The sequence below is a fragment of the Amaranthus tricolor genome, chromosome 13, assembly GCF_026212465.1.
Source record: "Amaranthus tricolor cultivar Red isolate AtriRed21 chromosome 13, ASM2621246v1, whole genome shotgun sequence".
Taxonomy (NCBI): domain Eukaryota; kingdom Viridiplantae; phylum Streptophyta; class Magnoliopsida; order Caryophyllales; family Amaranthaceae; genus Amaranthus; species Amaranthus tricolor.
In genome coordinates, this window is record NC_080059.1 from 13,557,022 (window position 1) to 13,570,471 (window position 13,450).

The 13,450-nt window shown below is 32.9% G+C and overlaps 1 protein-coding gene across 2 annotated transcripts; it reads right to left on the reverse strand.

Moving 5' to 3' along the window:
• Positions 1–2,378: 2,378 nt before the first annotated feature.
• Positions 2,379–6,522, reverse strand: LOC130798099 (transcription factor bHLH74-like). Of its 2 annotated transcripts, XM_057660966.1 has the most exons (10): positions 6,395–6,517; positions 5,759–5,835; positions 4,776–5,300; positions 4,068–4,298; positions 3,911–3,976; positions 3,747–3,815; positions 3,293–3,364; positions 3,063–3,203; positions 2,894–2,975; positions 2,379–2,806 (listed from the first exon to the last, which is right to left on the reverse strand). In XM_057660966.1, the coding sequence occupies exons 3-10, from the start codon at positions 5,295–5,297 to the stop codon at positions 2,784–2,786; spliced, it is 1,206 nt and encodes a 401-aa protein (XP_057516949.1). In that variant the 5' UTR covers positions 5,298–5,300; positions 5,759–5,835; positions 6,395–6,517; the 3' UTR covers positions 2,379–2,783. The 2 variants fall into 2 exon arrangements, with proteins under 2 accessions (XP_057516949.1, XP_057516948.1); XM_057660965.1 differs by having other exon boundaries at positions 5,759–6,522.
• Between the last annotated feature and the right edge of the window lie 6,928 nt (positions 6,523–13,450).

Sequence of the window (13,450 nt, forward strand, 5' to 3'; positions counted from 1 at the left end):
CTAGTTTGGTGCTTGCATTAGACCATAAAGTGACTTGATTAGATTGCACACCTTACTTTCTTGTCCTTTCATGATAAACCCTTCGGGTTGTTTCATGTAGATTTCTTCCTCTAGATCTCCATATAAGAATGTCATTTTGACATCCATTTGATGGATTACTAGATTAAATGACAAGGCTATCGTCACCAATAACCTAATTGTGGTTATTCTTTCTACTAGAGCATAGGAGTCAAAGTGATCAACACCATGCTTTTGCTTTAAGGCTTGAGCCGCTAACCGGGGTTTAAACTTATCGACTGTACCGTCAACATTCTTCTTGTTTTGGAAAATCTACTTACAACCAATAGGTTTGCACCCTGGAGGTAAGTCTTCCAACACCCAAGTGTTGTTTCTCATAATGGACTCAATCTCATCATTGATGGCTTCCTCCAAAAAGTCCGAGTCTTGTGAAGCTATAGGTTTCAAGATCTCCTTCTACTTCATATAAACGTGGAATACTTGTGCAAATTAAAGATCATCTCTTGTTCCTTCAATTAAATAAACTTTAAAATCGAGTCCAAAAGATTTTTCTTTTCTTTACCTTTTACTCTTAAGTAGCAACATTTTCCTCTTCATCCTCTATGATCACTTGATCATCATGAGGACTTGATTAATTTAGGAGATCAATTTCTTTTAAAACATTATTATGTAAATCTTTGGGTCTAGTTATTGATGAAAATCGATTCTCATTAAATATAGCATTTCTTAACTCTATAATGGTGTGAACCAGTATAAAGCCATTGGGTTCTATAATATAGAACCTAGTATAGGTTTTACTAAATTTCGCATAATCTATAAATATGCTTTCTAGGCCTATTTCACCTTATTTCTTTCTTTTGTTACCAGACACTCTTAATATTGCGTTACAACCCCAAATTCTAAGGTAAATTAGGTTTGGCTTTTTCTTGTACCATATACTCATAAAGAGAATTATTGATTGCCTTTGTAGGAACTTTGTTTAAGATGTGACATGCTATCAACATTACTTTCCCCAAAATCGATCACTCAAATCCAATTAGAAAATCAAAATACTAAATAATCAAATAATGAAATAAAACTTGAACTAAAGACTTATTTGTGTTTTAAGAGCGCATAAGTTTGTTAAAATATCTTACCAAAGCTTTCTTTTTGCATGTTTGGTTGTAGAAGGTTTACTCAATTAGTAGTTAGAAGGTTTACTCAATTAGTAGTTTAGTGCAATTCAGAAAGTCGACTCTTATTTCTTTTTGTTTAAAATATTGGTGTTCCATTTTTACTAAACTCGAACTTAATACAAAACCAAAATTATTTTGATTTTTAAATTTCAATTCATATCCAAATCAAATTATAAAAAATTCAACCCGTGTTTCTTATTTGGTTTAAATTGATTTGGATACGATTTTTATTCGAATCTTGATGATATACTTTCTCCGTTCTGAAATAATCGCTACATTGGACATATTGGTACTATTTATATTTCAAGCTTATTTTTATATATTGCGGCTAATGTATAGAAAAAAATATAGTTAAATGAAATATTGTTTGAATCATTTAATCGAACATGCATAATATTAAATTTTTATAATACAAATTATCAAAACTATACATTAGATTTTGTAAAAAGTGAAATGTAAGATGTATAATATAACGAAGTATTGAGAATCAAACAATTAAAGGTAGGATTCATAAAAACTGGTACCAAAATGGGATTTCAGATCAAATTTAATCTTAAATTGATTGATGCACATTTTGGCGGTGGTAATTACTTACTACTCACGTTTGTAAGAAAATTTTAAACACTAATTTAAAACTAGAAATCATTAATGAGAGTATAAATAAGTCAATTACGTCTTTAGTTAGTAGAAGTAATATTAATTAAATTAGTGATAGCGAAAATGCATTTTAATTTAGATTTATCATCTTCATTTATGCTTTATTTTTTTCCTTGCAATTTTGCGTTACTAGTTATTTAACCTTCAAGTGACAATTTATGAGAATAAGAAAATATTATCAAAGAAAAAATTAGAATAATTTTTATTTTCTACTTAAAAGAACATTATAATATAATACAACTAACCAAATGGGTTATAAGAGTCGAAATTGCACTCGAAGCAAACCTCACTCAGATGATTCCAACCTTTTTGGTAATTGGTACATACGAGTTTTATGCATAATCACGTCTTAAGATGAGGCGGCCTTGTAGGCAATCAAGGCCGATCCTACCTAAACTTAAATCTTGCAAACAAAAAGCGTACCAATCGACGCACTATGGAATAGGAGTACATCGGTTAACAAATGAGTTGTTGCACTCCTGTTGCCGCAGAGGCGCTAACAACGACGACAATAACAACAGCAACAGAAAAAACCAAATCTGAGTCATCATACTATTAAAATAGAACTCGATTCCTTTACAAAATCATAAAGATTCCTACAAACCACATTGCAAATCGAAACATTCCAAAGCTTTGTGTTCACCGAGTTACCCTTAGGACGAAAAAAATGATAATGTTCAACCGGTTTCGAAACAACTTATCAATTTACAAAGAAGTCATGAATCTAACAAGTCGCCTTCTTCTCTAAAACTCGAAGAAAAGTCAGGAACTGAACACCTATACAACAACACACTAAGGCCTTAATTATCCATTTTTCTGCAAAAAATATACTTCATATTTTCCCTCTGTTTTCAGTTTTCTAGTTGAATCAACTAAATATTGAATTTTCTGTTAGATTGGATCAGAACCTGCGTATCTCCCATAATAATAATCCTACATTTCAGTCTTTGAGTTACCTGTCAAAATTATAAGGGACTATATTTTAACTATAATCATGATTGGAAAAAACAAATAAAAAGGGAAATAAGTTTTGTTTATTTTACCATTTGGTCCAAGACCAGTAACAGCTGAGTTAGAGTCAAACCCCATTTGAAGAAGACTTTGTAGGTCAGTGTCCCAAACAGCCTGTATATGCCAGGAAAATAATGGTTTGAAAGTTACTTTTTACACTACAAAATTTAACCAAGGTAGTACCTTGTTAATGGGTTTTACCTGAGGTATGTGATGATAATGTGCAGCTGTTTTCGGGATAGCCGTTAAACTTTGATGAATTCCCTGAGAGAAAGCATGAGAGGTGCCCATGGCTTGGTCGAAACCGAGAATAGATGGGCCGCTGCCTCGTGAAAGCACACTCTGGGATTAAGAAAATGTCGGCAATGTCATCAATTAGTCTTGAAAAAATGGATTCGATAAAGAAAAGTTTCCATTGGATTTGTACTTACATCTTTTGATAGAAGACGCTCGATATCAAAGTTTAGTTCAGGATTCACGGTGGCAAGTTTCATTGATAGAAACTGCAAGAACCAAAAGCAAATTGCTCAGCAAATACAAAGGCAAATACCAAATTGATGGATATATACATGTGCTATTTACTAATTTTTTCCATTGGATGTTGGAACAAAGGGGTGTTTGGTTCAAGGCTTTTGCCACAAACATCTGGCTTTTTCAGCTAGCTTAAAAGCCAACAAAAACAACCAACATTTTCAACCGGTCAAACATGCCAACTAAAAAAGACAATCGCCAACATCTAACAACCAATTGCCAAAAACCCCTAAAATTAATCAAATTACATGCAAGAAGGCATAAGGATCTATCTCTGAATTGTAAAATTATCAAAGCATGTGAGATGAAGCTAGTTCTTATCCATAAGATAACAATCCTCGCTTATTTACTCACCTCAACCTGCTGCTGGAGTGATTGCACGTAGTTTATTATCTCGTCAAGCATAACAGCTTTCCCAGTAATCTTCAAAATACAAAGCAAATAATGATTAACTTAGTTTACACGAAGAATTAGCTCATGCAACAACTAAACAGTAAAGGGAAATTTCAGTTACCCACCTTATTACACCCGGGAACCAGTTCTTGAAGAAGTCTCATTCTTTCGCTGATCTTCTCTCTTCTCACCTGGACATTAGATAAGGTTCCAAGTTCAGCACAAGTTCGAGAATTTAACTTTAGAGTGATACCAAAAACTTAAGGTGTATAAAAAGGTTACCCGTTCTGCAAGACTATGACTATTTGTCGCCTGACCACGTCTAGCCCTCACATGAATGTAATTTTGTTTCGGGGCCTCTTCGCCTTGAGAATCTTCTTTCACTTGTTTTCCTGCTTGCTTACTCGACGCATTGCCAGCATCCTTCTGGTCATTTTTCTTTTTTCTATCGTCCTGTTCTTTCTGGCCCGAAGCATCACTTAGACGGTCTTTGTGCGATTCTAAATCAGCACTCTATTATGAACAAAAGCCAATACATCAGCTAGTGCAACAAGGAATTAAGAAGACCAATAACCCATGAACCATTAATGGTCATCAATTCATGAAAACTTTCCAACAAATTAAAGAACTCCATTATGAAGTACCTCTATTACTAACAGAACATACATCTCTTAAAATAATCAATCAACAAAAAACGACACATTTCACACCCAATTCAATTACATTCCATTACCCCAAAGCCATTAAATGGCTTCCACATATGGGGTTTTTGGGGGTCAGATGTACACAACTGCACCCATGTTAGTGATAAGAAAGTTGTTTCCGATACATGATCTAATGATCTATTTCAATATAGTCATTAAACTCCAAAACCAAAGAACTACGAATCATTGTTCACATTGAAATAAGGGACATACATATCGCACCAATAATCTATAAAATTACATAACCATCACAGCTAATAAAAGGGATACAAAGAAGATGAACTACCTCATTAATCGGAGGAGATTCAGAATCTCGCTTCCTCTTGCCATTCGGTGATACACCTACAGCTCTCTCATCGATAAATTGGCAGCCTCTCTCTGCTTGAGTAGCATTTTCCGATGTCTTCTCATCTAACCCACTTCTATTAGAGGCATAATCTTGAGGAAACAGAGCACTAGGAGTGAGTGAACCCCCAGAAAGGCCAAAGGGATTAGCCATATCAGGGAAATTTCTGTTCCCAAACATTGGGAGCTTGGGTAACATTTGAACAAGGTTAGGATCAGATGGGTAGTTTTGGATGTGTGAATTACTAATCCCTTGGTTTTCCAATAAAAGAGGGTAAGAGGAAGATTTAGTTAATTCAGCATGAAAATTTTCAGTTTGACAAAGAGAAACCATGGGATCCCAACCAGAACCATAAACTGAACCTAATGTCATGGATCTTGTGTTCATGCCAGAAGATGGGGAATTGAGCATGATATCACTACTATGTTGAAAACCCATTTGACTATTACCATCATCACCCATGTTCTAGAAAACAAACAAAAAAAAACCCAGAACTCAAATTACAAAAACATATATAAATATAAAAATATAAACCAATTGTAATGTAAAAAAGGCTCACAAATCAACATATACCACAAACCAAGTAGTACATAAAAGAAGCTAAAAATTGATAAATTAAGTAAAGGAGCTAAGGAAACTAAAGCCAAAGGTGACTTTGACCAAAAATCAGCAGCTGATATCTTGTAGAGCTCAACAAGGAACAAATAACCTTTGCAGCTTTTGTAGACACAGACTAGAAAGGGGCTTAAAGCAAAAGGAAGTCTCTTAATTTAGCATCCTATGATGCAACCACACAAACATAGAAAAATTTAAAGAAAAATCCAATGTATAAGGCATAAAATCTATATCTATACATATAGATTTCAGAGCATAAAGTAAGCAAACAAAGAAGAGAAGAATAGCATAAGTAAACAACAGCTCACCAGACTTGCATAAAGAAAGCAGATTCCCTTTCTTCTTCTGCACCTTTTGTTGTTCTTCAGTATAAAAATCTCAAATTCTACAATACCCAGAAAAAAAATTGAACTGGGTTTTTATTTTATTTTATTTTATTTTTATCTATAATCAAAAAAACGAGGATCAAATTCAAGACAACTTCTTTAACAGAATGGCAGTGGGAATCCAAATGGATATTTAAATATCAATAATTCCCAAAATAATGAGACATTGAATTTGCATAAACATCAAATCAAACACCTAAATAAGAAAGAAAATTAAACAAATTGAAAAAGTTGTTTTCTTTGCTAATATTCTGAAATGGGTAATTTAAAGAAGATCAATTAGCATCAAATTCCCTTTTAGAAGTATTGAAATTTTCCCTAAAACAGGTATAGAATCATAAACCCAGAAAGCATCAAACAGATGTTTAGTTGAATTAAGACTATAAGATCAAAAACTCAACAAAAGTATCAAATTCCAGAATATATGGTGAAGATCACAGTGAAAATAATTGGGTTAAGAGTAATTTAGTAGTACTAAATAGAAAGTAAAGAAAGGGGTAAGTAATGATTAATAGGAAGGAGAGAGAAAAGGGAATAAGGGGATGAAAGATTGCTTACCTGCTCAAGCAAATTGTGACATTCATAATTTTTTAATACAGTCTAACCACTGCCAACTGCTCCTGTTTGGTAAAATCATTTCATAACAACTTATTCAATCCTTTTTCTTGCTTTACCTTCTGTAAAATCATTTCCAATTTTCATACTTTATCTTAAAATTTCACTTATCATATGCTTTTAGACCATTTGTTATTGTTGTATTAGTGTTTGAAAAGTATCTTTCTTATGGTTAATTGTGTGATTAAAGTTCATATGTTTAAGTTCTGAAAACGATACGCTATAGAAATATTAGTAAAAAGTAAAATATTGTTTCCATTAAAATATGTATTGCTACACTTGTTAAAATGGCTAGACAGATAAATTTCGGATTGAATAAGCATCAAATTATCCAACTTTGGGCAGTATTATTTTTCAGACGATTGTCTTTGGTTTGAGTTGAATTTATGTTAACCTAACTAGTTAAGATTTTTTTAAAAAAACCTTTTATTTACAATTAAATTTCTATAAAAAACATATGCTTTACTTTTTAAAAGTTTCAAAAAAATATCTAATCATAAGGACAAATATACCGCTTTTATGAATTCAAAAATAATATATTGATCCAAAACACAATAAGTTTTAGTAAATTAATAACAATTGTAAAAATTAAAATTAAAAAAAATTGACAAATTTGGAAAAATGAGTCAAAATGATCTCATTCAGATCGAGTTTAACATAACACTTTTGTTATTTTCAATTAGATTATTTTTCTGATTACAAGTAAAAATTTTTGAGATATAATACATTAATTTTTGATCTAATTTTCAAGTCAAAATTTATTACAAGGATATTTTGTGGAACGGACTGTCATTTTACATGATTTAACCATACTTAGTACATATCATGGGTGGAGTAAGAAGTAGTGATTAGTGATTAGTGATTAGTGATTAGTAAGTAAAAAAATAATAATAAAGTAATTAAGCAGAAGCGAGGAGAGAGGGTTTGGGAGGTGGTACTCTTGAAGTAGAAAAAGAGTATACATAAGAGTATTATACGAGTAGTAAAGTATTAGGAATAGTAGTTTAAATCTTCCTTTTTACTGACACAATGACAACTAGTTTTCTTAAAACCAGCCTTCTCTTTGCTGTTTTACACTCATTTTTAGTGATTATTTTATGTAGAAGTGCTAAGTTGCCAACTAACACCACTCTTTTCTTTTCAGAAAACTAACTCATTATTACTTTGCTTGGCATCATCTTTCGTCATCTCTTTGTCTTCCTTTAATCTCCCACAATTATTATTATTTTTAATGCTTTTTATTTTCATTATCATTTATTAACCCTTTTGCCTTCAACTTGTTTGGGATTCATCCCTTTTTAAAACATGCAACCTATAATGTTGACTATTTATATGTTTCTTAAATGCCCAATATAATTGATACTTTCTAATTTCTTTGTTTTTATTCGTTCTTATTGTTTTATATGATAGAAATTTTACAAAGTTATTCACATTATAAATATTTTTATTTTAACTGTTTTCGATAATATCTTTTGAAAACCTAGTATTATTGCTAACTATTTTCAATGCAACTTAAATGTTTTGGCCCTATTTAGTCGTCAATCCTTTTTCTCTACTAATAGGTGATTCATTCGTAAGTAACCAACTCTATTTTTGTAGTCAAGTAAACATGATCTTACTTATCTTAACACATTTTAATAAAAAAAATCACATATTTACATTTTTAATATCTAAAATTTACTTTATTATCTCATATTAATGGTATTCCTACCATCGTTATAACTTCTCTTTCTTTTTACTACACCCTTTACTCTTTTTTACAATTTCAAGCAACAGTAATTATTATTATTATTCTTTTCAATTAATATTTGATTTTAAAGCAATCTTATATCTCATTATTACTCTCCTTGGTTTCTTCTCATATGTCAAATGGGAATAATAAATAAGATTGGGAAATAATAGTGAAAATGAAAGTTGGAATTTAGTGTATTTTAGTTGGAAAATCTTTTCACAAATTGAATGATCATGCTTGTTTTACATGAATCATCTTATTTTCTCCACAAAATTCGTTACAAAGCATTACCATTCGAAGAGGGGTATTATGTGGTAATAGAAAATTATGAACAAAAAAGGTTTTATATAATTACCATCTCTGTAACACCCCGTCATTTTTATGACGTCATTAATTATTATTATTATAATCACTTTCGGAGATTTATTAAATATATTAAATTATTTTGAGTTAGTCTTAATAAATTTCATTCAAATACAAATTTAAATATTGACATATTTAGATAAAAATAGATTTGTGATTACTAAACGAAAGAGGTTCGAATTAAAATTATTATTTTATTAAAATGTATGAACAATACGAGTGTAGGTTTTTTCTTAGTTGGACCTGTTGAGAAAATTAAGCTAGAAAATAAATAAATAAAATAATTAAATGAGTTAAGGTTTTATTTTTAAGTTAGACCAAACCCTTCCCTAATCTTATGAGTCGTCACTCCTTATTCTCTTCTCTCTTTCTCTCACTCACCTCTCCCTCACTGTGATACTCCGGATTTAGCATGAAAAACGATTGATAGACTACTTACATCAACAAAGTGCATCTTCTTTTCTATGGAGTCCATTTGCTAAGAACTCCATAGTTAAGCGTGTTTGGTGGAGAGCAATCTTAGAATGGGTGACCTCCTGGGATGTTTTCTCGGGTGCGCACGAGTGAGGCCGAAGTGCGCTGGAAAGACTTGTGTTGGTTTGTAGGACTAGTCTACAATCTCCATGAGTAGTCACCGGGGGTCCAAGGGGTCGGGATGTTACACTCACGGTCCAAATGCAGCCACTAGAACCACCACTAGCATGCGGCCTAACAGCAGCAACCAGTTGCGATCCAGCCAGGCTACTCGCTACTTCATGAGAGGAGAACTCTTTACAAAGACTGTCCGTGGACAAGCAATGAAATCTATTGACAAATCTGACCTCCCCACAACCGGCAAAAATAGGATGCAGTGCTCCTCCCCATAACTGGCAGCAATAGGCTGTAATGTTCTTCCCCACAAACGGCAGCAGCAGGCTGCACTTCCCCCTCCACGAGCAGCAACAACCAGCTGCGTTTCCTGCCCAAAAACCAGCAGCACTTGCTGCCTACACCATGGATTCGGTCCTCCCCATCACCGTGTGTCACCACCATCCCAAAAATCACTTGTCTCTTCACCCTTTTTCTCTTGATTTACCTTTGTAAGTCACCTCATCTTTCTCATTAATTTCCTTGCTTCTAATTGAAATTTTATTAAGTTTATGAGTTGTGTTGATTGTGTATTATCTATTTTTCATTAAATCTTATTATGGGTAGTAATAAAAGGTGGCGACTTTGAACAATGAATTAATTAGGGTTTAGTTTAGGGATGAAATCTTAATGGTGTGTGCTCTTATGTTATATATTGAGTGTGTGATGGTTAATTAGATAATTTCACAAGTTGTTTTAAGGCGTAGTTGTGTTAATTATAATTATAATAGATTTAGTTGGTGATGGTTGCGATTGTAATAGACTATGGAAGTGGTTTAACTGTTGTGAATTACAAATACCCTTATTAGGTTATTAGTGAAGTTATAAATACATAATATTAGTGAGTCATGAGCATAGTGTCAACTTATTGTTGAAAGTTACTAAAGTTACTTGTCGCGATGTGTGATTATAGTTCCTTCTAGCTTTGGAGAAGGTAACAAATGATATCGCGATTCGATAATTCTAAGATTTTTCTTATCGTTATATTAGTGTTACATTAAAAATTGTAACGCTTTGTTATGAGTAGTTATTTTTTTGGGTAACGCGAACCAATATACTCAAAATTAGTTGATGTAAAGGAATGATGCACATATACTTTTACTTTTAAATTGATGAAAGACTTACATTGTGTTGAGTTAATGACTTTGACTTGTATTGAATGAGTTGTGTGCATGCTAGAGTAATCGAAAACTCGTGTTGAATGGGTGATAGTGGTTATTTTAGTATTTAGTTGGTATGACAAAGTAGTTAAGGGAACTTATTAGTTTTACTCCAAACTTTTATAGGTTCCCAGTTCATAAGAGGACGGTAGAACCTTAGTTGGGTGATTATTGTGATTTTTGTCATGCAGTGACGCTTACAGGTACGTACACGCAGTAATTAATTATCATATTCATCGTTGAAAGGTATTATCAATATTTCATGACTACATGTATCATATTAGAATTATAGAGCGCCAGAAAGTGAACTATGCTATCGAATAGTCATAATAGTGGTATAGGCAAGTAAAATGAAAGCATTAGGAGACTATGAGAACAAATTCCTAAATAGTAGAGAACGCACTATGATTGTGTGTGGTATCGAAGTGATTTCCTATTTATTGAGCCTTGATTATGATTAGTTGGCGTGACTCAACTGGATTATGTCCGATTGATTTAGTAGTCCCCTAGGTGAGATCCGACGGGATCACCGTAAGGGGGGTATGAGCGTACGTTTGTCATTGGGCGCCGGGTGGCTGATACTGCCCCTTGACCGAGGTGTTACCATGCGGGCCTTGCAAACCCCAATATAGAGGTCTCTTCACTGGATTGGTACCCCAGTGTGTTAGTTTTCCCAAAGGTAGGACCCGAGAGGGTCAACTGGAGGGGTATGAGCTCATACTTTTCCATTGGCGTCGGGTGGCCGATAACGCCCTTGGCCGTGTCACTACGCCATAAATAGAGAAAAGATCCACTATCTTTGAATATACTTCGAGGGATTAGTAATTTGAAAGAGAAATCATGAGTAAATAAGAAGTGTTTAGACAGATGAGTAGATTCGTTATTGCTATGCTATATCATTATCTATCGTTTGTTCAATGACTCTAATTGTTATAAGTTCATTGATTACTGACGTGTATGTGTTTATTGTTGTTTTTTCATGACTTCCTATGATGTTCCTGCTATGACACATCTGACAATGGTCATTATGTCGAGCAGCAGGAGGATCATAGCTTGGCATAACAGGTATAGGAGCTTCTTTTTCTCGACATTGGGGAAAGAGTGGAGTGCAATTATAACAATTACTATACGATTAGCCTGACGTTGTAGCTCTTATATTAATTGTTACGTTTTGGGTTGTATAATCACTCTTTTTTTAGCCATGTGATTCCTTGTAAAGTTATAGTCCGCTGCGCAGTTTCTAGATGTATGATCGTAAGATTAATTCTTTTGTATCCATTAAAGCGATGCGTCAACACTGGAACCACGATCCGTGTTGGAATTAGTGAATTAATGAGCCAATGATGATTCATCCCATCGTGACATCTCTTGGAGGGCTTTAATACCTTCGATTAGTTTAGTTGAATTACTCTATATATCAATGTAAACTATATCCTCAATTTCAGTAGAGATGCTGCTGAAATTTTAACTCACTCACCTCTTTAAAATTAATCTTTAACGTTTATTTAAATCCTTTTCTTTTTCTTTTTATGTAATACCCGAATTTTCTCCCGTCCTTCACGATTTTGGTTTTGTTTAAGGGGATGAAAATTCAGGGGTGTTACAATCTCATTACCATAGAAATAACATGATATATTTCACGAAACGCGATGCAAATCATCTTATTACCATCATTCAATACCAAAAACAAACGAATGTAAGAGTTAATATATGTGAGCATCATACTTCATACTATTAACTAAAAAAACCGGAAACTTTCATGTGGCATTCTCACAAAGATTTGCCACATGGAATAATCAAATTAATTAATTGCTATATTTATTAAACTAAATAAGGTAAACTTCTTTTATGACTTTGTTCCTCTTACTTAACATCATTAGTTATCATTCTTATTTAGCATTATTTCTATATTTGGACAATGACGACGACCCACCACTTTATTTTTATTTCATCCATATATGTTAAGTCTGTTAGGATTATTAGTGACTTATGTTCACCAAATAATCAAAAACATGATTAAAGTAATTAATCATTTTTAGTTAGTGAAGATTAGAAGAGGACAATACATCACATGTGGTTGATTTTGTATGGTAATAAATAGTACAAGATACTATGGGTAATAAATCTTGACATGTGAAGCTTTGAAGTGCACATATTCAGTCCAAGTGCAATGTGTAAGAGGCTTTGAAGACCGTGGGTATACATGAGAAGGGAAAGGCAAGCAGCACAAGCAAGCAGAAGGACACATGTTGTCCGCTCGACCCACACCTAGGTTGAGCGAAGGTTCTGCCACCTGCTGCGAGCTCTTTTGTACATGATCTGCTTGTTGCTGCCGCCCTTAAATGTTGATGCCCCCATAGTGCTACTAAAAGCCCTATTAAATCCTATATATATCTTAGTCCTAAGACCTCATTAGTTGCATCAAAGTCTCACATTAAAGAGCTACCTTCTTGCTCATGTAATACTCCCTAATTAGCTTCTCTCTTCCCTTACACTAATCTCCATTATGATTCCTTCAAGTGTTGTATTCTCTCCTTTAAACATAATAATATAATCTTATGCTAGATGGTGAATGTAGCCCAAGATTGGTGAACCACCTTGAATACTTGTCTTGATTATTTTTTATTTGTTATTGTCATTCAATAATACTTGCATTATTTGTTGCCTACACTTTGATACATCATAAACCTTGATTTAAACTTCACTTAGTGATCCTTGAGTGAGGTTAATTGCCTCTCCTTTCAAAGTCTTTTAATTTCTTCCACACAAAATATTTTTTCTCTTCATTTATTATCGTACATCGACATTTTTAAAAAAGCAATCAATTCAAAGGTACGAAATAGTATACTTTAAAGGGAAGAGTATATCTATCATCAAATGGCATTGTTATATTATAATTATATTGATTATAAAATTTTAATGTGAAATTTTCAACTTGATAATGATAATATATGATTATATCATTGTTTAAAAATTACAATACTTTTATATCTTAATATTGATAAATCCGTACATTGCACAGATTTTTATACTAGTTACTTTTATTAGAGATGTAGTCAATTAGGGACCAAGACGGGAAGAAGCTAAAACACGCATGCTTAAAAGGGAAAACATAAA